Genomic DNA, 20,395 nt, shown 5'->3' on the forward strand with positions numbered 1-20,395 from the left:
AACTGTCAAACTTAAAGCTTTGATTATTTTAATCTTTGACAGGTCATAGGAAGCTGTTTTGTTAAAAACTGTGCAGTAATTATCTTTTATACTATAAATTATACCATAAGTAACAACAAATCCACGGTAACACCAGAAAACAGGATCATTTTATTTAATTGTCTAAGTGAATAAAATAAATGTGTCATAAATTCATCTTTGAAATGCTACAACGCTTCTTTCCATGGCATTATTGGTTTGTAATTCCATATTCCAGTGAACTGAAGCTTGAGATCTTTTTTTCTTTTTTTTTTGGGTGTTGGGTTTGGGTTCTCCAGAACTTTGCTTTTGTCGTCATCAAGGTTTTAATTTTCACTTTGTGTTTATCAGCTGACGCCTGTGAATGATCATCTCCTCTGCTGGACCCGTCACGGGACGTCCAGACAGACCTTCAACCAAACTCTGAACCTGGCAACTTAACGGCCCTAAAACCACAGCATTCCTCCTCAGCCAATCGGACGCTCCGACGCTCCATGACATCACTGTCTGAGGAATGAACTGGCATAACAGTTCTGTGTGGAAAGTGGCCCGTACGCCCAAGGAGGGACAGCTTCAGCAGAGGCTCTGGCAGTCAGTTCGTCCGAGTGGAGACAGGATCTGAAAGCGTCTCCGGGGATCGGGTCAGAGTTTGGGTTAAAGGTCATTTTTCTCATTTTTCCAAGAAATTTTCCAGCTTCCTCAGAGACCAGGTGAAGAGAGGTGGATGTGTTACACAATAAGATGGATTTCACTAAGTAAAAACATATTTTCTGGCTGTGAAACATGAACTCGGCGAGCAGGGTCAGCCACAAACTTTCTTCTGAGCACAAACTTCTTCATAAAACTAACCCACCAGGGTGAAAATAAGGTCTTCTCCTTCTTTGAACTCATCATGATCTCATTCGGAAGAAAGGCAAACAACTAGCAGCAATAACATCATTGGTGATCTCACCTGCCCAAACACTGGACCAGGAAAGACTTGGAAGACGTTACTTCCTGTGGGAGGAGCTTGTTCGTCTCTGCAAACACACACACACATTGGCTCAGGTTAAGAACATTCGTTCAGGTTCCCCGGCTGCTCGCTCAGCCTGTTCATGAACTGGGGGGAGATCTTCAGGGAGGAGCCATTGTGCAAACTGCAAAAAAAAAGAGGTGAAAAGCTGGAAAAACCATGAGAGCCTGTAAGTGGTGGAAAAGTTCCCCTCAGGAAGTGCTTTAGAAACCCCAAAGGTTCATTTTTCAGAGTCTGAATGTGAACGGCGGCTTTAAATTCAGTTCTGAAGTTTTTCTTGTTTGTTTTTAGTCAGCTCTGGTTCCAAAAGGAGCTCCTTTCAGGGGACCTTGAAGGAAACAGTACCTGTGAGCAGAATTCTTCTTGGTTCACAGAATCCCACTAGTCTTCCTCCTCAGTCCATGAAATTTTTTTATCATGGCCAAACTTTAGCCTTCTGCCTTCACTCCTTTTCCTTCCACATCCCGCTGCACCGTCGTTGCTGCCAAAACTTTCACGGAGCGGAATCTTGAACCGACTTTTAGGGAGTTTCTGAGCCATGATGATGGAATGATATGAGCAGAAGAAATGGAAAAAATCTAAGGGGGGAAAAGGGTGTGGAGGGATCAGGACGGTCCGAATGTAAAGCGATCTTCTAGAGCAGTGTTTTTCAACCTTTTCTGAGCCACGGCACACTTTAACCTTAAAAAAAATCCCGCGGCACACCAGCATCCAAAAATTAAAAAAAAAAGGAGAAACTCATAGTCTGTATTGATCTACAGCCCCTGCACAATCTCACGTGCATTTTTGAGATAATTGTTACAGAAAAAGCTGGAAACTGCAGCTGTTTTTTTCTAAAAGATGCAATAAAAGTTAAGTTAGAAGATTTAAAAACAGTTTGTGTGTTCGTTAGTTTCAAGACGTTTAACAACAGATCTCCTTTTGCGCTGTCACTCTCACAACCCAATGCATCATGGGAAATTTAGTGCATAAAACGGCCGAAGATCGGTTTTCGGAGCTTCACTGTTTTGTTAACTTGTTCCACGGTCTGATACCGGATTCTGTGGAAAGCTACACCGCTAAAGACGAGCTTTAGCTGGTATTTCTGTTAGAACTGAGCGACTTTACGAGCTAAATCGGGACAAGGAAGTGAAGACTTTAAGCACTTCTGATTGGTCAGACCGATGACATGTGATTAACCCCCCCAACACGGGACTTTTCCAAAATACAGCCGAAGGTGCAGCTGAATCGCGGTACGTCATTCTTATCAAAATGTCTTTAATAAAATAAAATAAACGCAAAGAAAGGTATTTTACGATCTTTTATATTCCTAACTCCTCAGTGTTTTATCAGGGCCTGTTTGGATGAACAGAGAGCTAAAATCCTGGAGATGGGAAATGTTTTTAGATTAGTTAATGAGGGCAATTTCCCACGGCACACTTGGCCATCTCCCACGGCACACTAGTGTGCCGCGGCACACTGGTTGAAAAACACTGTTCTAGAGAACAACGAGGGAGCGGAAGGCAAGCAAAGGCGGCGGTGACTCTTACGAAACTGTTTATTCACATCTTTAAAACCTGAACAGTGTAATTCTGCACTTTATACATTTGCAAAGAATGGAATTTATTGGAGGAGAAGAATTAAAATACAAGGCGATCAAATGGAAACGGGGCAAAAAGCTCAAAAGCAAAAACTAGATTTAGTTGATCTTATTCTCGTTCATAAACTCGGGTGCAGACGACCTCTCCAGCAGTCATAGTCTGAAAGAAAAAAAAGACGGATGAGATGTTTGGCATCGCTTTCTGCTGAGACATTCTTCACACAAAGAGTTGAGGCTCCAACAAATCATCTGAAAAACATCTGTCCTTAATAAATTCCCTAAGATATGACTTTGTTTGGATGATCACATTGTGGTTGAGTTTGGGTTTGAGAAGAAAAGAATCTTTTAACTCCACACGAGAATGACTCCAGAACCATCGACACACTTGAGCGTAATTGAAGGATTTATAGATTTCATTGAAAGGGCATTGACTCTTACAGGAAAACAGTTTGGCACAAATATTGTTTTCATTCATTGAACTCTTATTTTGAAATTTGCAGGACTCTGAGCGAACATTCAGGTTCATAAAAAGATTTTTTTACGCGATACACATTGCTTCTCGCTGTTTTCCTTACAGTCTTTATGTCATAAACTCTAATGAGTACCTTCTTAGCTGTCTTTTTGCCAGTTACCGTCCAGTAGCATGCCTCCACCGGACCAAAAAAGCAAATAATAAGTGTTGAGCCAGACGTTGATAAAGGTGTTTGAAATTAGTCAGCGAACTATAACGTTTGAATTATCCCAACAAGCACTTCCATAATCTCTATCTGTAGTTGCTTTGATCTGTTTGTTACTGTATAGTTTTTTTATGTTCACACCGTAAATGTAAAAGCCAGATTTAAAATTTTCAAGAGATTCACATTACAATATTCGCATATTTCAGAAAAATATCTGCAGGACAGCGAGAAGGCACCTGAGGTAGAAGGGAGAGATAAAACGTTCTCTCTAGGAAAATGAAATCCAAATACGTTTTAAAAAATCCTCCTATTACATCCTATTGTGTGTTTATGGGTGATAGGACTGCGACTTTGGGCCTTCTAAGAAGGTAATAAAGCACCATTTACCATTTTACACCCCAAAAATCTATTAAAAATAAAGGGTTTTCATTATTTTATAATCACCAGTATGAGTTCTCCATCGTTCGTCAGCTCTCTGGTCCATGATGTCTTCGGTCCGTCGCCTTTTAGTAGAGTCTGTTCACAGCTGATCTTTCGGTCTGTTTCCCATTTAGGAAAACTCTGCAGGAAAGGAAATAAAAAGAGGATTGTAGCTTGACATCAATGAAATTCTTCGCACATTGAACCTACAGCAAAACTTGGGTTTGGCTGTAATAACTGGCAGATCTCTGCGTGTCAGAACATTTTTACGACCTGCCAGGAACTACGTACATCACTCTTTCAACGTAAAGAAATTAAACACTCCCCAAAGACACTTTAGAGCTGCACTGAAATCATTTCCATGTGCTACTTTTGTGCTGAACTGGAGTTCTGCAGGCCGCAGCTGAATTCTGGTATGCAGGAATAGAAGGAGAATGCGCACCGTGCAGGGGCGTCCGTCCACCGTGGCCTCACTGAAGGACTGGCCCACAGTGAAGGAAACATGGGTGGTGCGGACGCTGGTGGACGTCTTGATGGACAGATTGTCTCCCTGCTGGGCGATTTCCACCGCTGGGCTGGAGGCTGCCGCCACAGCAATCTTCCTCAGGAACACGTTCACACCTGATCGAACAGATACGAGGGGCATCACTCTGGAGAAATGCACTTCAGTGGACAGTACAGTATGCAACGGCAGCTGCTCAAAGCCAGCTGGCCAAAATACATTACAAAAAAAAGACAAATTAAAGCCACAAGCGGCTTTGACATGCCTTCACTGGCTAAGCAGTTACTACACGCCCCTCACTCCCCTGTTCTCCCTCAAAATAATTAAAAAAAAAAACTTTTTTCAAAATGGCAGCTTTTTGTTGGGTTTATCTCCATAGCAACCATTGCAGTTTTTGGTCACCTGGGGGTGCCAAACAGGGTAATATCATTTTTAGAAGAATCTGCTAAAGTAAATTTTTGGATTTCCTAGGCAACTGAGGTTTTTTGTTAACCACGCTCATATTCCTAATATGTTATATCGTTTTGCTCAGCCTGAGCCAACAAGTCATATAATACATTTTCACAATGTACCGCTAAAATTATGCAAGCAAGCAGGAAATGCAACTTTTGTGGGCATTCGAAAACTACAAACTTTAAGACCCAGTATTTTTCCAAAGTAGCTTCTATGCATGAGGAGTTAGGAAATGATAGTTTCAAATCCGTAAAGTTGTAGTTTAAATTCATAGAATGTTTTTTTGATTAGTTTGGGAAGTTCAAGATCCATACAGTTTTCAGCTTAAGTATTTCAGAGTTCTTTTTTTTAATTTGGGGATTTTTCAAAAGCCTCCTACAGCTCTCTCTGCTGATCTTCATTTGCTGAAGTAGCTTTGCTAAATAAGTCAGTTAAGTATTCTGTTAGACGCATCCTAACTTATATAATTGTCATAAATGAAGCTGAAAAAGATGTGAAACTTTATTCTTGGAAAAACTGCTGCAGCCATTGGGATTCGCACCGTAATTGAGAGAACCCACACCCCCTCATGCTGAAGCTTGCTTCTTAATTCCAGTGTCTGAAGGTTTAATTCTTTCAGATAAACGCTGCATGAATTAATCAGTGATTGATGGTTTAAAAAAAAGGCAAGTGAAGACAAGAGTGCTGTTTGATGGAATTAAAAGTGCCACAACCATATGAGAAAAGAATTGCTATAGAATGTTTTCAGCTCCAGACACAAAATTTCTTGTTTCAAAGACTCAATCGCTGGTGTTTGAGGTTTTTACAGCATTTTCTTGCCTCTATTTGATCTTTTGTAGCTGTTGGGAAATGATGATGTGGATATGGGTTGACCAAAATAACAAACAAACTCTGATAACAGCAAGACACAGTGGAGGTCGTGTTATAATATGGGATTTATTTATTTATTTATTCATTGATTTTACATATAAAATTACATTATTTGACCTTCTAGGCTTTTTAGTGCATTGACAGTAAAGTATAGAGTTGAATCAGGAAAGAGGCTGCCTTAAAGCCGCACTTGGATGAAATTAGTTTTTTTAACTTGTTCCTGTAGCATTTTTCTGATGATGGAGGACAAATGTAAAGAAAATTAAGCTCAAAACTGCATTTCTAGGTATTTTTTTTAATTCAAATTGTTGTCAATCAGGAGCAGATGAAAAAAAGTCGTTAGAAAAAGATTGTATTTGTGACATAGAAAATCCCCTGGGCGGGGCCAAAACCTCCCTGCTCCACTCCATTCTGATGCATCCACCTGCAGACAAATAGATCCATGATAGTGTTTGTTTTTCTCGTCTGAACTGGAATCTGGATCTAAACTGTACGGCTGGATGGCTGTGATGTTGCTCGCCTTTTTCGATGGCAGGAGAGACAGATGGGTGACAGAAAGTGGGCTTGCTCTCCGCCAGCATTCCCGCCCACAACTCAGAGGAAAGTCTTCTAATGAATTCCTGCCGCTCTGCAGAAACTATGTCCTATGTCCTATGTCCTCAGACTTTTGAATTTTGCCCAAAACCAACATAATCATAATCAAAAGAAAACTGGGAACGCTTTGAAAACAGTTAAAAAGATGATCAGGGTGGGACTTTAATGACAAAAAGAACACATGAACTGAAAGACTTTAGATCTTTTGGAGAAACTTGGATGGTGGCTCTGCTTCTCCTCATCGTTTGCATGTGAGGTGGCCTCGCATCGAGCAGATGGCGGTATCTGATTCCCACCGCATGACCTCATGTTGAGGATCTAACAGGAACAGCGCAGACAGTTGTTGTATATTGGGTCAGGAAGGCCCCGGGCGGGAAAGGAAAGTCAATCCTGAGAGTTGGCAGGCTGCTGGGGCCCGCGTGAAGGTTTGGTTCCACTTATCCTCGCTGTAATTACAACCGCATGAGAAGGCCCCGGCTTCAAATGAGTCTGATCTGACATGACCACGGGCTGTTTGGCTCCACATTTTGAATCGATGCTTCTTGGCCCCTGCTGACCTCTCGCTGCTGCAATGATCCTCAGATACTAAAGTTTAACAGAAACAATCCTGCAAAAAGCCTTTACAGAACCTCTTTAGATGACTTCCAGCTGATAAAGCCTCAGAGAAAGTGACTTTTAAGTCTTTGTTATGGATATGACCTCCCTTTTGCTTCCTCCTGGTTACTTTGCATTTTTCCTACAAAGCTATGAATTAGAAAAAAAAAGAAAGAAAAAAAAGCAACAGTAGCATAAAGTTCCAAAAAAAACTTTCAGAATTTCTTTGAATTTATTATATTTGGGGGAAATGTTTGCAGGACACATGTGTGATGGTTGAAAAGTCCCTTTTTTTGATAAAGATGATCATGAGCCAAAAGAACGCATGCGTAATGCTGCAGACAATGCATGGAACTCACCGAGCGCTTTCAGAAGCTCCTCGAAGTTTTCTGAGGATTTCATTCTCCATTTCCCGGAGAAATCTGTCGCTTTATTTTCCATCTCGCTGTGGGCTGCAAGTGAGAAGCGATCCCGAACCTCCGGTGGGTGAAGGCGTCTGTCCTCCCGGTTCCCGGAGCCGACTCCTCCGCTGCATCTGCGCCGCCGCTCATTGGCTGCCGGCTGGTCCGAACCTGATGCTGATCCAGCCAGTAAGAGGGCCGCTGGCTGGGCGGGACCCGCAGGACCCCCCACCCAAACGCACACACACACACACACACACACCTCTGGCAGCGTGGTGAAAGATTTGGATATGACCTGGAAAATGCGCTTCTACTGAAGCGCTGATCATCACGAGAAGCTCCAGGAAGACAAACGGCACTTCTTCTGTCAGTCGGGGTTTATGTTAACAATAAAAATATGTTTTTCTGTTTGTGTCCCTGAACTGGAAGAGGTTTGAAATCCGGTTTATGGGTTCAGCTTTTCAGCACCAGAGTGAGGCTGCAGGAACTTAGAAGATGAGACTTCCACTTCCAGATGGACACCAACCCAAAACCTGAGCGCAAGGATGAGACATTATCTCAGCAATTAAACTTTATCAGGCATGAAAATCATTTGAAGTTTACAATCAGGATTTTACTTTGCCATCATTTTATTTGGATGTCATTTGGGTAAATGTACTACTACTAAATGTAGTCATTTTAATCAACTTTATTTGAAAATGTCTTTCTGAATATTGAAGGACATTGTACAATAAAATCACACAAGAAAAACATGCTGGTACCCATGTACAACATTCATTCGATTGACAGATTTCGTGTAGCCTGCTTTCCAGGATGTGGCCTTCCAAAAAAACTCACGCCTGACTGGTTGTCATAGAAACATTGACTCAGAACGACTCGGACCATCACTGCTACTGACAACCAATGAGTCATATCGCAACCTACATCACATGATTCCTTATGGGAGGAGAGCATCGCCATCTTGGTGAGGTCAAGTCACTGCTGCAGTGCATGCATGTGAACACATTTTTTGCAAAATGCCACTTCATTTTGCGGGTTTCAACTGCCAAAATCGAAGAAATTAGTCCACGAAAGAGGAAGGCATTACGTTTCACAGGTAAGTATTATAATGTTTTTCTATTAATGCTGCAGGGGCATCATTAATAGTACACATGTTGACATGCATGATGCTGCAGGGCTATTATCAACATGCTGCATGATGTACGTATAATTTGCTGTCGAAATAAATGTACATTTTATCTTGTTAAACCTATATACAGTATAATAGGGCTAGCCTGGTATAGTTATATAGATTTATGCATTTCTGACTCAGTGACCGAACTTTTCTTGCAGGTTTCCAATGGATTCAGACTTAAGGAAAAAGTGGGCCTTAACAATAAAAAGAGCTAACCCTGATGGATCACTGTGGTACCAACTAGTAATACAGTCTGGCTGTGTTCAAAACATTTTGTGGAAACACATTTTGATAAGACTGGCCAGACTGTTTCCTTGAAACCCGACACCATTAAACCATCTGTGTAAGACCAAACTGATCACTCACATCAATTAGATTAGTAGTTTTTTTGTTTGTTTTTTTAAGGGTAAATCTGTTATTGATTTTTGGACTTATTGTTGACTTATTATTGATTTATTCTTATCATTTATTATTATTATTGAATTACTATTGAATTATTATTTATTATTGTTTTTTATTATTATTATAATTATTGACTTATTACGTATATATTATTATTATTATTATTATTATTATTGACTTCCTATTGACTTATTGTTTGGCTTTTCTAAATAATTTAAATTACGTGTCAAAAGGGTCTAAAACTTCTACATATTTAAAAATTATTTTTAATAATTATTTTTAATAATTTTTTTTTGTAAGAAGTCCTGCAACTATGCATTTTTCATTAAAGTTTGAGCTTTTAAGGCTGCCTGTTTCTCTTATTTAACAACAACAAATGATGTATGTATGTATATATAAATTATATACATATATATTATATATTCATACATATGTATAAATATATATAAATATAAATAAATTAAATAAAAGCTACTTAGATGCCACCAAAGGCTATAGAAATCATTGTTGCGCCGTCGACCTCACCAAGATGGCGTCCTGCTCTGCCACCATCAGCCAGGCTTCCCAAGCGGGCGTGTCTCCTCTAGCAATATAACTCATTGCTGACAACATAGTTCCAACATGGCAGAGTCCATATTGCAGAAAAAATGACAACTGAATTGATGTAATTTGGTTGGAATTGGAAGTAAAACTATTTTTTATGCATGACATCACACTTACTCAGCCCAGTTCTCATGGAAATTCAATGGTCCAGTCATAGATAACAGGCTGAAGCAAAACCAATTAATTTCATTTGTGGTCATTTAAATGTAATGCCTTTAAACCTCAGTTTTGATTTTATAGTTTCATTTTTTTTTAGATATTTTTTTTCTGTTTAGTGACATCCTTTAAATAGAGTCATTGATGTCACGTTTTTTCCGGTTCCGGGTTACAGCAGGGACGCGTGAGGCTCACGGCGGCTACACAACTATCAATTCTGTCTGATAAAAGTAATGAACTGGATAATGATAAATCATGTAATAAAATGGTTATGGTAGAACAGGGGTGGGATTATATAACCTCGCTTCTTTCCACTCCCTTTCAAGCAATATTTATTAATGTCTAAATATCTTAAGTTTGATTCGTCATTGTATGAATGTATAACTGATGATTGTATTGTTGTTGTGTATTATTCTTATTTGATTGCTTGAAATAAACCATTTCAAATCGAAAATCAAATCAAATGTTTTAGATAAACCTCTTCTTCTTTCGCCTGTTGCCCCTGGATGGGACATAGAGACACACAGGCGTTCTCCAGGCAGACCAGCCTTGGGCGAGTTCTTCCAGTTGTCCCCATGTTTTCCTAATGTTATTGACCTCTGCTTCCAGATGTCGGCGCCACGTGTTCCTCGGTCTCCCTCTTTTTCTTTTCCTTGGTGATTCCATGTCAGTGCCTGCCATGTAGTGCTGGATGCAGGTTTTCTTAGGGTGTCGCCTATCCTTCGCCACCATCTTTTGGAGACTTCTACCTCTACTGGTTGGTGTTCCGTACTCTCCCATAAGCAACCTCTTGGTTGCTGATGATGTTGAGTAAGTTTAGAAAAACTTTTAATGATCCTGAAATAAACTGCATTTAAGTAACATGTTCAGTCTGTAGGACAGTGGTCTTTAAGGTCAGTCTTCCGAGGCTTCTGTCCTGTCAGCTGTTCCCATCACCTGAGTGCTGTTAAGTACTTGATCCACATAATAGGCAGGATGGGGGAAGGTCACACATGAGGATTGAAGGGCACGTTTGTAGGATCTTGCATTTTATGTTTGTGACAGATTTTGGTGCGGAAAGACTCCGTAATCCTTTCAGGGATATGAGCTCGATTCCAGACTACAAGTAGAAGAAAAACTTTTGGCCCATCCTCTGAGGGGATTTCTGCTCTCTGTGACTCATTGTCCTAATTTTTTCACTGTTTCACTTGTTCACAACCAAACATATTTCATCAGGTCTGGATTACATGGAATGCAACTGGAAACATGATGCAAAGCATTCTTCTAACAAAAGAGCCACAATGTTATCTCTAAATATTGTTCTGTGCAGAATCGCCGTCTCCATAGGGAGTTCCAGCGGTGCTGAAATTAACCACATCCACCCACTTTGGTGCAGAGAACACATTCTAGTCTTTCTACAGAACCATTCACCGCTGGCTGACCTCAGACATGCGGACGACAGCAGCAGCTTGGGGCTGAAAGGAAGAATGGCACTGATGATAGAATAACAGTGAACGCTGTGATCCCTGTTGCCATGGCTACAGATATCCTGATAAATCTGTGACCGGCCTGAAAGCTGTCATCTCCCTTTACAGAAACTTAATGACGGCTGTTTAGTTTCTGGGTCTGGAAAATTTTAGGTTTGTGCTGTCAGATTTTAACAAGATTGGTATTCTGGGGTTAAGTCTAAGTTAGTCGTTCTTGATTAGTTTTCTAGCAGTTGGTGTCGTGTAACATTAACATGTAACATTTAACAATGCTTTTGGATGTTTTGATGCTGACAAAACTCTACATACTGAAGATTTTTTATCACTGGTTTTATGAAGGGCTCGTCTAGCGCCATCTAGCGTTGGATGGTGGGAATTTTCTCCAAACCGGAACGCCTCTCAGTTGCTTGTGCTTCCCGACGGACCACAAAAGAGAACGCACAGGCTACACGATAATGTCGCGGCATCTTCGCTTCGTAGCTCGGACGGTGATGGTCCAAGACGGCAACATTGACGCGGCCTATAAGACGTTAAACAGGTTGAACACTTTTAAACTAAAACAATTGTTAATAAAGATAGTTTTTTTTTTTTTTATCTAAAATGAAAGTTTCGCGTGACCTTAAGAACTGTCTACGCTAGCTTCCGCTCGGTGTCACCTACTCGCAGCTGCGCAGTAGAGACGTTTTTTAAATTTATTTGTATGCCTTTTGACCGTTTTTATTTAACAATCATTTATTTGTTTGTTTGTTTTTTACATTACTGTAAGTGATTTAGCAGTACAATTAGAACATTTGCTGCCGCCAAAACAAAAGTCTTGTTGAAGGTTTTGACGTGGTAGCTTAAGCTAGCATTAACGAACAACTGAATATTATTAGACAAACAAGTACAAGAAAAAAAATGTTTTAGCTTTATCGGCATTTATGTCGGGTCTCCCGTTTATTTGTATTGTTCTAAAACTTGGGGTGAAGCGACACGGTGAAGCGGAAGCGGTACTATGAGAAGCCCTGCCGAGAGCGACTGCATTAAACAAAAAAAAAAACTTTTAAAGAAAATAAATGGCCAAACGGATGAACTAAGCAATAAAAATATCTAAAGTGCTAGAGATTTCTGGTACTATGACAAAAGAAATCAATTAAGTTTATGATTTTGCCATCTATGTCTCATTTCTTGAACTTATAAAACTGTTCTTATATAGAAGTTGTTGAGTTTTTTGAACATTTTTTAATAAAAATATCAGAAATTAAGTAAAACCTGTTTATCTCATACGTAGATAATGAATATAATAATCTCAAATAAATACAATTTAATAGTCCATAAATTAACAATTATTTTCAAAAAATTTAACATAATAAGGTCAGAAATGTACTAAGAATTCATTTTATCAAACTAATTTATTTTAATTCTAATCTAAAATCCCCCGATATGACTTTAAGAACCACTGAATTATCTTTTTTCGTCAAGATTTAATGCAGAAATGAGCAAAAGTGTCCTTAATATTAGTAAAATTTGTAAAAATCTATAAAATTCTTGCCAACTCTAATGGAGGCAATCTACTAAGACCTGTAGTTGTTTTTCATTGTTGCCATAGCGATGGTGGAATGAAGCTTCATGCAAGTGGCAAAGCTTACTAAGAGCTTTTGGTACACCACATCAGTTAGTCTTTTTTTAAAGCTAATTTCAACTTTTTTTCTGTCAAAATATGTAAAAGGTACAGCTTCTGCTGATGGCAGAAAAATAGTTTATTTATTTGAGTCATTTTTCGTTAAAAGATGTGAATGGGACATTTGACCCCCAGCACAGTGGCAAAAGACAAAGTGATGATTGATCAGGACCAATGAACAGAAAGAGAATCAGACTGCAGCTTCGTTTCAGTCTTGATGGAGTTTTGTCTATAAGAGGTTTTAGGGATTAAAAAAACTTAAAATGTTTTTTAAAAACAAAAAGAGTACTTTCTGTAGTAATTTTGATACTTTTGAGCTGTGAAATGATCAAATATTTCACAAATAAAATGTCCATTTCATTAGAATGTTATCAGTAACCTGGATTGACCTGCAGATGGCAGCATTTCCTAAGCATTTCCTGTTTTTCCTCTGCATTCATAGGCTTCTGACTCAGGATGGGATCATCGACACGGTGAAGCGGAAGCGGTACTACGAGAAGCCCTGCCGAGAGCGACAGAGGAAGAACTTTGAGAACTGCAAGCGCATATACAACACGGAAATGGCCCGGAAAATTGCCTTCATCTCCAGGACCAACAGAGACGATCCCTGGCTGGGCTGTTAGAGCCTTTCGATTGAGGAAAGAACATTGTTGATGAGATGAGCGAGCAAAGCAGAAGACAAAGAGATCGCTCTCTGAAAGGGTTTATGCCACAAAAAAGCTGTCAGAATATTATTGTTTTAAAAAAATAACTAAACATTGTGGATATTTTTCACCCATCTGTAAAAATGTGCAACATAAAAGCAAAAGCACACTTCTTTCTGATCACTTTAATTAATAAAATACACATTTCTGGGAGATACTTAAATTTAGACAACAGAAACGTGCAGAAGTTTCGCTGAATCTTTAGTGAAGCCTCATTTGCCGGGAAAAACATCTTTGAATGAGTTCTTTTTAGCTTAGCAGCAGCTTGCTTTACGTTTATTTTAAGGAAGGCATGTAGAGGAGGTCAATGTTTCCCACATAGCATGCACCTCTGTCAGCTCCTGATCTTTCTCCACAGTCATGTTGCAGCCACTTCTCTCCCCTCACTGTGAAACTTGACTTTCTCTTCTGTGTGGTCACTGGGTCATGTTGACATCCTGCAGCTTCAGACGATATATGCTAAATAAAAATGTTGCCTAATAGTTCACAAATACAGTACTGCGTTTTAAATATTCTTTAAAATCTTCCATGCTATTTTATTTTGTGGTCTCCCTATAGTTTGGATTTTCCCTGGTGAAATTGACAACGAAAAAAATGGTTTCGTCTGTAATTTTGAATCATTTTGAATGTTTTAATGATGCAACAAAGTTTTAATCTTTCACTGAGTTTTCTCCACACAATAATTGCCTCTAGCAGAAAGAGAGCAAATAAATTTCATGTTAAATCTGCTTCTCAAGTGATGGCAGATAGTTGGATTGTGCCACTTTGGATTCTTTAACATCAGTGTATTTTTTTTTGTTGCAGTTAAAGCAGGAAATAAATCAAACCATTCAAAGCAATGGTTGAATGCACATTTTTGGTGAAACTGTTTAAGTATAAAGTGAAGAAGTATTGTTAAATTAATTGCATAACTAAACTGAATAGTTTTCTTTTTCCTTGTTATTCATGGTTCCTCATAAACCTTTTCATTTTTTTGGTGGTAAATCGGCGACCAGTTCAGATTTTTGTGCGTTTTGGTTGTTGAAATTATATTAAAGGTTATTGTAGGAGAAACTGAAGTTAAATTGTGGATATTTAGTCGTTGCTCAAATGCCCGAAGAGTTCGAATGTCACTTTTAAAAGCAGAAGTTCTTCAGGATGTGGCGACGTTTCAGTTCCAGATCACCTGGACGGATGACGCGTTTTCTTTCACCTTCCTCTCTGAGGACACGTGGACGTTTGAGCAATCTTTACATGTTGTGAAATAAACAAATGTGTCTGTTGGCACACTTCCACTGATGGGTATCAGGCTCCATGCAGGGAGCACCTGAAAATGAAGGAAGCCTTTACGTTTGGACTGACAGGACGGGAGGAGGACTGCAACCAGATTCTGGTCATTACAACTCATAAAAGATTTATTCATAATCCCAGATTAGAGACGCAGAAGAACTGTTTAAAAAAAAAACATTTTTAATCACTCATTGTTCCATCTCACCTGTAATTTACATTCAATAAATACTGTTGGTCTTGTATCCATATAAGATGCCACAAATTCTGTACAGTTACTGTTTCCTATGGTTTGCAATCGTAAAAAAAAGAACTTGAACTAAATGTTCTGATGTTCTATCCTGCTAACGACACTGCAACAAAGAACCACATAAAGAACATTTCTAATCCACTGCTTTAGTGTACCAGGAAACCTAGTCCTGCTGTCAATCTGTTAACAAGTCCGACCCATGTGCATTGTTAGAACCTATTCTTTGAAAGACATTTGAACTTCAGACTTCCCCACCCAGAACCCCGGCGCTGTTCACTGACTGTCTAAATGAGGAGACCAGAAACAAAGCGGAGCAGCTATGTAATCCTGCTGGAGGCATCTTGCATGTGACCAAAGAAGTGATTCACTTCTCCAGCCTGAACTTACATAAGATTATTTTCTAAGCCTTCAAACAGAAGCTTCAGACTTCCTGCCTTCTCAGCAATAAAGGAAACTTGATGTAGGAGGTTGTAAATGAAACAAATCCCATCAGACAGTCAAACTATTCCAGGCAAATGGTGAAAATCTTATCAAGTGGAGGAAAAGGTCTTTCCAAAACATGTTTACCAAGACTGCTTTGTGTGTCATTTCTTTGACCACTTCTTACATATCTTGATGAGCACGAGTCAAACGTGACCCGTTATGAGCGACAATGTTTTTTTCAAACGACGGCTGCCTCGTGCTGCTCTTCCACCACACTATCAACACGTGCTGCTGATACAGGTGTGGCTCGAGCTGAACTAGTAACGGCCAATCAGCGTTGAGCTCTCCTCAGATTGGTTGAACGTCCGCCAATGAGGGAGCGGTACTTAGCCAACGTTCGGCGAGTGCTCTCGGGCACGTGCGGAGTCATCTGCCGTGAGCACTTGTTGTCCGGGGCGGAGCTTCAACCTCAATAACACGAGCGGCGTTTTCTAGAAAGGGAAAGGTGCCGCGCGCTCTCCGAACATTAGGAGGAACAACCGCGAGCGCATCAGCTCCTCACTTTAGCCTAGCTTACCCAGCAATCCTCAAAAAAGGTAAGATATACGCCCACTTTCTTTTGTTAACAAGATTTTTACGGCGACAAACGACTAAAAGCTTTTGATATATCTGTGTTACATTGTGTTCTTTTAATGAGTTACATAAAAAATAATATAACGGCTGCCTGAAACATTTTCATTCGAAAATGAAAATGGTTTCGTGGTGACTCGAAAAGCTCGTATGCAAATGTGGGGTTAAATTTAAAGCGAAGTGTTTACTTGTTAAAGTTTTAAATGTAGCGTAAGCGTTAAACTTGGATTATTACTGCTGTCCTTCGCGGACGTCAACAGCGGAGCCCGTGAAAAGCAACAAACGGCGAACAGGCTAACGGTCATTTCTAGCTCCTCGGTTTGACCTTTTCGATTAAACTACGAATTAAATAACATGTTTTGCTTCGTTGTTTCTCAGCCCTTGTGTGTATATATGTTTTTATAGTTAGTTTGAATTTTATTTTTTCTCTTTTCCCCACTTATATACCTAAAAAAAATCGCATACTTTCTTCTAGTCTGAGTTAAATTAAAAAAAAAATGGCAAAGTTTAATGGTGCTTAAATTTGTTTTGATGGTTTACACTGTATCATAGATGGAATGAAACTTTAAAAATACATTTTTTATTAAGTGAACATTTGTATGGGCGCCCAATGGAGGAACATTAAAGGTTAGCTCATGATTTTAACAATAAAACTAAACATTTATGTGATTGCAAAGATTTAAAAAAAATCAAGGTGGAGCTCTTTTCTTGGACTTTATTACATTGGAAATAACATGTTTCTTAGAATTTAGTAAAAGAATCAGAAGTTTTGGTGGAGATTCTTTTGAAATGGGGTTTGCTGATAGAGATCACATTTTTGGTTTTGGTTTTCTGGCACACTTTGAGTTATTTTATAATGAACATTTTTATGAAAAATGTGATGTAATGACGCGTTTCCTTCCCCGGTGCTTGGTCCTCGTGGTTATATAAACAACCGTTCTCATTTGATCTCCTAGCCTGAGTCATTCCTGGAATTGGAGGCTTGGCCCTTCATGATCACGTGACATTCACCTTAGTGATGGTCCCTTTAGAGTGTGCGTCCTGATCTGCTGGGTTTATGTTATTTACATTTGGTTATTGATATACAAATTTGTGGTTGGAGGTCTTGTGTTAAAAAAGTATTCATATTATTTATTGTAGATTGAAGTTAATTCTTGTGAAATTTGATTAAAAATGTGGGTTTTTTGGTCATTCAAAGCCTTTAATCCTTTTAAATATGTAATTGTTTTCTCTGGTTCTGCCTGTGTTTGCAGATGAATTCTCTGAGCGCGTCTTCTAAATGGCCGTCTTGCGACTCGCTGCGCTCCAACTCCAGCTTCCTCCCCAGTGAGGGCGAGCAGACCGAGGATGAGGCGGACGTCTTCTCCGAGGCAGAAGGGGACGGTGGGAAAAAAGGCTGCCTGTCATCAGATGAGGACGTTTCGGGACCGCCGTTTCCGCCTCGGTCAAATCAATTGTACACGCGGCCCGAGCACGACCAGCCTGGACTCTGCCCCAAGATGGTTCAATACCCAGACGCGTCGCCCTCTCGTGGAGCTGCTGAGCAGCAGACCACCGGGGACCTGGCTTTTGCTCGAAAAGTGAGTCCCACAGTGTAGCTTACTGCAGCCTTTTCCTCAGACGAGACGCAGATCCAGCATGTTAACGTTTGTCTCCTTTCTTTTAGTGCGCTGATTTGCACAGATTTATCCATCCTCTGCTAGAACTCCTTCAGGGACTGAAAACTGGGCGTTTTGACAAAGGTAAGGTACATTCTGACTTTATTTTTTAACGTTGTCATTGGTTTGTGTCTTTGACATCAGCATGTTCTGTCTTTTTAAAGGTTTGAACAGTTTCCAGCAAAGTGTTGCCATCGACAGACTCCAGAAGATTCTGGGAATATTGCAAAGACCTGCAATGGGGTGAGCTTCTAAAATCAGTTTCCTCTCATGATTCTGACTGACTTAAGAGCATTTTTTAACGTCGTTTTCCTCGTGTTTTTGCAGTGAGAGATACCTTCAAAACCTGCTGCAGATCGAGATGCTGTTGAAAGTGTGGTTCCCTAAGAGGGCCTTAAAGTCCACCGCGCTGCTAACAACTCCTTCAACTCTGACCCCACACTGGCACCAGAATCAGCTCCACATGCCGGTGAAGGTGAGCCTGTGGCCCCATTGGGAAATAAAAACAAAATGTGGTTAAAAAAAAACATGATAGGATTTTCTTCTTTAAAGAGCTCCAAAGCAGTATGTTCATATTTGACTTTGTCTGGTTTTCTGTTACAGAAACGAAAGCTGAGCTGGTCTGACCCGTGTGACGCTGGCAGAGCCCCAACCAAACCCAAACCCCACCAACAGGAACCCGGCCTCTGCCACGCCGGCGCTCCACTGGTCGCCACATGTCTTCCTCCGTCCCCCAAAAAACCAAGCACCCCAGAAGAGGAGCGCACCGACCCGACGGGGGGCCACTGTGCAGCTGGACACGCGTTCACAGACAGACGCGGCTTCGTAAGCAGACGCTCGTGGTCACACGGCAAGAGCCATGACGGCAGAAATACCGAGCTTCCTTCTTGCCAAAGTCCAGCCATGCAGGACTGTTCAGTGTCTTCTAGCAACAGCGTTGCTCCATCTCCCCTGAAGCAGCAGTGACGGACATCGCCATCACATGGAGATGCCTCAGAAGGCTTTCCCCAGCACAGAGGGGGCAGCTGGGATTACATAAGCAAGTCGGGACTGGAGAGAGAGTCAGTTTGAGCCAGAGAGGGAGGAGTAAGGCCTCCTTTAAGCCCATTTCTCCTGAGTATTACACTCAATTATTACCAGAAGCTTCTGTGTGAAGGGTTACTGTTGTAGCTCCAAGCTAAAGGAGAAACTCTACATTATTATTTAAGGGTTTTTCACGTCATAAAGGATAGACGGCATAAGTCACTGTTAGATTTTAGAGGGAAAGTGTTTGGGTAATCAAGGTTTCATCCAGCAGCATATAAGAAGTATTGCTTTTGTTTTTATTGACTATATTTCAGTCATTTTTGGAAGCACTCCTGGTCGATGAACCTTTTAGAGTAATGGGGGGGGGTGTCCTGCTCTGTCCATGGCGGGGAACCCCCCCCCCCGCCGATTGCAAAGGGCATTCATGTGAGTGAAGGGAAGCCGTGCCGCGGCGGCTGAAAGTGCCAAAGAAAAGCTTCCTTACGTCGTGTGCAGCTTCAGCGCTAACCACACATCTGTTAACGCCGACAGATGTGCACATCCAAGCCCCACAATATGCATCAGTTAGGTAAAAATATTAAAGTAGCAACAAACTGATGTTAATTTTGAGAGAAAAAGTTCCAAATGTCTCTTTCTTTGATCATTTCCATATGGATTGAAATGAATGCAACTGCACTGTGAGTGATGAGGAATTGCTGCACATCTGTGAACGTTTTGGAGTTATTTATGACATTGAAACTTGAGAGATTTTTATTTCCTGAAATGAATTTTATACCAAATGTTTGTGGTTCACAGCTAAGTTATCGACTTAAGAGTTTTGCTCTGACTGCAGTTTACACAAGAACAGGAGATTTGGTTTATTATTTATTAGAACAGTTCAGAACATTTGTGTGTCATAAGGAGGTGAACCTGTCCCATGAAAATGAATTTATTCCTCCGTGTTGCTGTTCCAGCATTTGGGACGTTAAGTGCTTTTATCATGAAGTATAAAATACTTGAAAAGACAAAATATTTCCATTCCTTAACAGATTCAGGTTTTTGTTTTTTTCATATTTAATGGGATTTTCTATCATAACGTTTTACATCGGGTATCATTCACGTTGAATGACATTTCGTCCTTGGTGTATCACCTGTGAGCCTTATTTCAAACAAATGATATATCATCTAAGCAAAAAACACTTAAAAAGGAAGATTTTTAATAGTCAACTAAAAAAAATCTGGGTTTGTGTCATAAGGTAATTTATTTTCTTCATAATTATTGATGCAAAATGATGTTTTTAAAATGTGAAATTGAAAAAGAACAAAAGTGTGTGGTTGTAATTTGGTTAATGTAACCATCTGAGTCGTCTCAGAGACTGATTTCTATGTTGACGGTTTTGTTTTTATTTATTTTTAACCAACTATTTTTAAATGAAATATACCTGTCTGTGAATAACAATGTTTTTATATGTTATTAAAATATTTGGTTTGTCAAAATGTGTTTTTGATTGAATTTTTGTGAAATAATAGACCACGTCTTGGATTTATTTTTCTGGGCAATCTGGTTTGGTAATCTGATGGGATTAAAAGCAGAGAATCGTGCTTAAACTCTGCTGCCATGGGTCCCTTTAACTCTTTTCCCTCATCATGTTAAAGTCCCAACACAATTTTAAAATAAATTCTTTTTCTGGAGTTTTCTATTTTTTTTAGCCCTACAATACAATATTATCAATGTATTTAGATGAGGTTAAAAATCTTGTAGGGCTGTTTTATCCCTTTCGGGGTCACTGGGCTGCCGGAACCTATCCTGGCCACTCGTGGGTTAACCCTGGACAGGTCGCCAGTCTGACACAGGGGCCACAATCACACACACGCATT

The 20,395-nt window shown here is 40.0% G+C and overlaps 3 protein-coding genes across 3 annotated transcripts; 2 read left to right on the forward strand and 1 right to left on the reverse strand.

Annotated features, from left to right (window-relative positions):
- Window positions 1–2,549: 2,549 nt before the first annotated feature.
- crabp2b (cellular retinoic acid binding protein 2, b) lies at window positions 2,550–7,317 on the reverse strand. Its single transcript, XM_004073795.5, has 4 exons — window positions 7,079–7,317; window positions 4,149–4,327; window positions 3,731–3,847; window positions 2,550–2,769 (listed from the first exon to the last, which is right to left on the reverse strand). The coding sequence occupies exons 1-4, from the start codon at window positions 7,158–7,160 to the stop codon at window positions 2,719–2,721; spliced, it is 429 nt and encodes a 142-aa protein (XP_004073843.1). The 5' UTR covers window positions 7,161–7,317; the 3' UTR covers window positions 2,550–2,718.
- A 3,982-nt stretch (window positions 7,318–11,299) lies between these two features.
- Window positions 11,300–13,776, forward strand: mrps21 (mitochondrial ribosomal protein S21). The gene is made up of 2 exons (XM_004073794.4): window positions 11,300–11,459; window positions 13,024–13,776. Exons 1-2 carry the CDS (start codon window positions 11,377–11,379, stop codon window positions 13,202–13,204), a joined length of 264 nt encoding a protein of 87 aa, XP_004073842.1. The 5' UTR covers window positions 11,300–11,376; the 3' UTR covers window positions 13,205–13,776.
- A 1,859-nt stretch (window positions 13,777–15,635) lies between these two features.
- Window positions 15,636–20,014, forward strand: ciarta (circadian associated repressor of transcription a). The gene is made up of 6 exons (XM_004073957.5): window positions 15,636–15,820; window positions 17,108–17,434; window positions 17,521–17,596; window positions 17,677–17,755; window positions 17,840–17,987; window positions 18,116–20,014. Exons 2-6 carry the CDS (start codon window positions 17,108–17,110, stop codon window positions 18,476–18,478), a joined length of 993 nt encoding a protein of 330 aa, XP_004074005.1. The 5' UTR covers window positions 15,636–15,820; the 3' UTR covers window positions 18,479–20,014.
- Window positions 20,015–20,395: the final 381 nt, after the last annotated feature.

This window comes from Oryzias latipes, chromosome 11 (genome assembly GCF_053564925.1).
Source record: "Oryzias latipes strain Hd-rR chromosome 11, Olatipes_Hd-rR_3.1".
In the NCBI taxonomy this organism is placed as follows: domain Eukaryota; kingdom Metazoa; phylum Chordata; class Actinopteri; order Beloniformes; family Adrianichthyidae; genus Oryzias; species Oryzias latipes.

Coding starts and splice junctions, on each gene's coding strand:
- crabp2b (XM_004073795.5), bottom strand. CDS start 7,160: ATGGAAAATAAAGCGACAGATTTCTCCGGGAAATGGAGAATGAAATCC. Junction 4,328..7,078: donor GGAGCTTCTGAAAGCGCTCG/GTGAGTTCCATG, acceptor CTGTTCGATCAG/GTGTGAACGTGTTCCTGAGG. Junction 2,770..3,730: donor ACGATGGAGAACTCATACTG/GTGATTATAAAA, acceptor TTTTTCTTTCAG/ACTATGACTGCTGGAGAGGT.
- ciarta (XM_004073957.5), top strand. CDS start 17,108: ATGAATTCTCTGAGCGCGTCTTCTAAATGGCCGTCTTGCGACTCGCTG. Junction 17,756..17,839: donor TTGCAAAGACCTGCAATGGG/GTGAGCTTCTAA, acceptor GTGTTTTTGCAG/TGAGAGATACCTTCAAAACC. Junction 17,988..18,115: donor AGCTCCACATGCCGGTGAAG/GTGAGCCTGTGG, acceptor TTTCTGTTACAG/AAACGAAAGCTGAGCTGGTC.
- mrps21 (XM_004073794.4), top strand. CDS start 11,377: ATGTCGCGGCATCTTCGCTTCGTAGCTCGGACGGTGATGGTCCAAGAC. Junction 11,460..13,023: donor GCCTATAAGACGTTAAACAG/GTTGAACACTTT, acceptor CTGCATTCATAG/GCTTCTGACTCAGGATGGGA.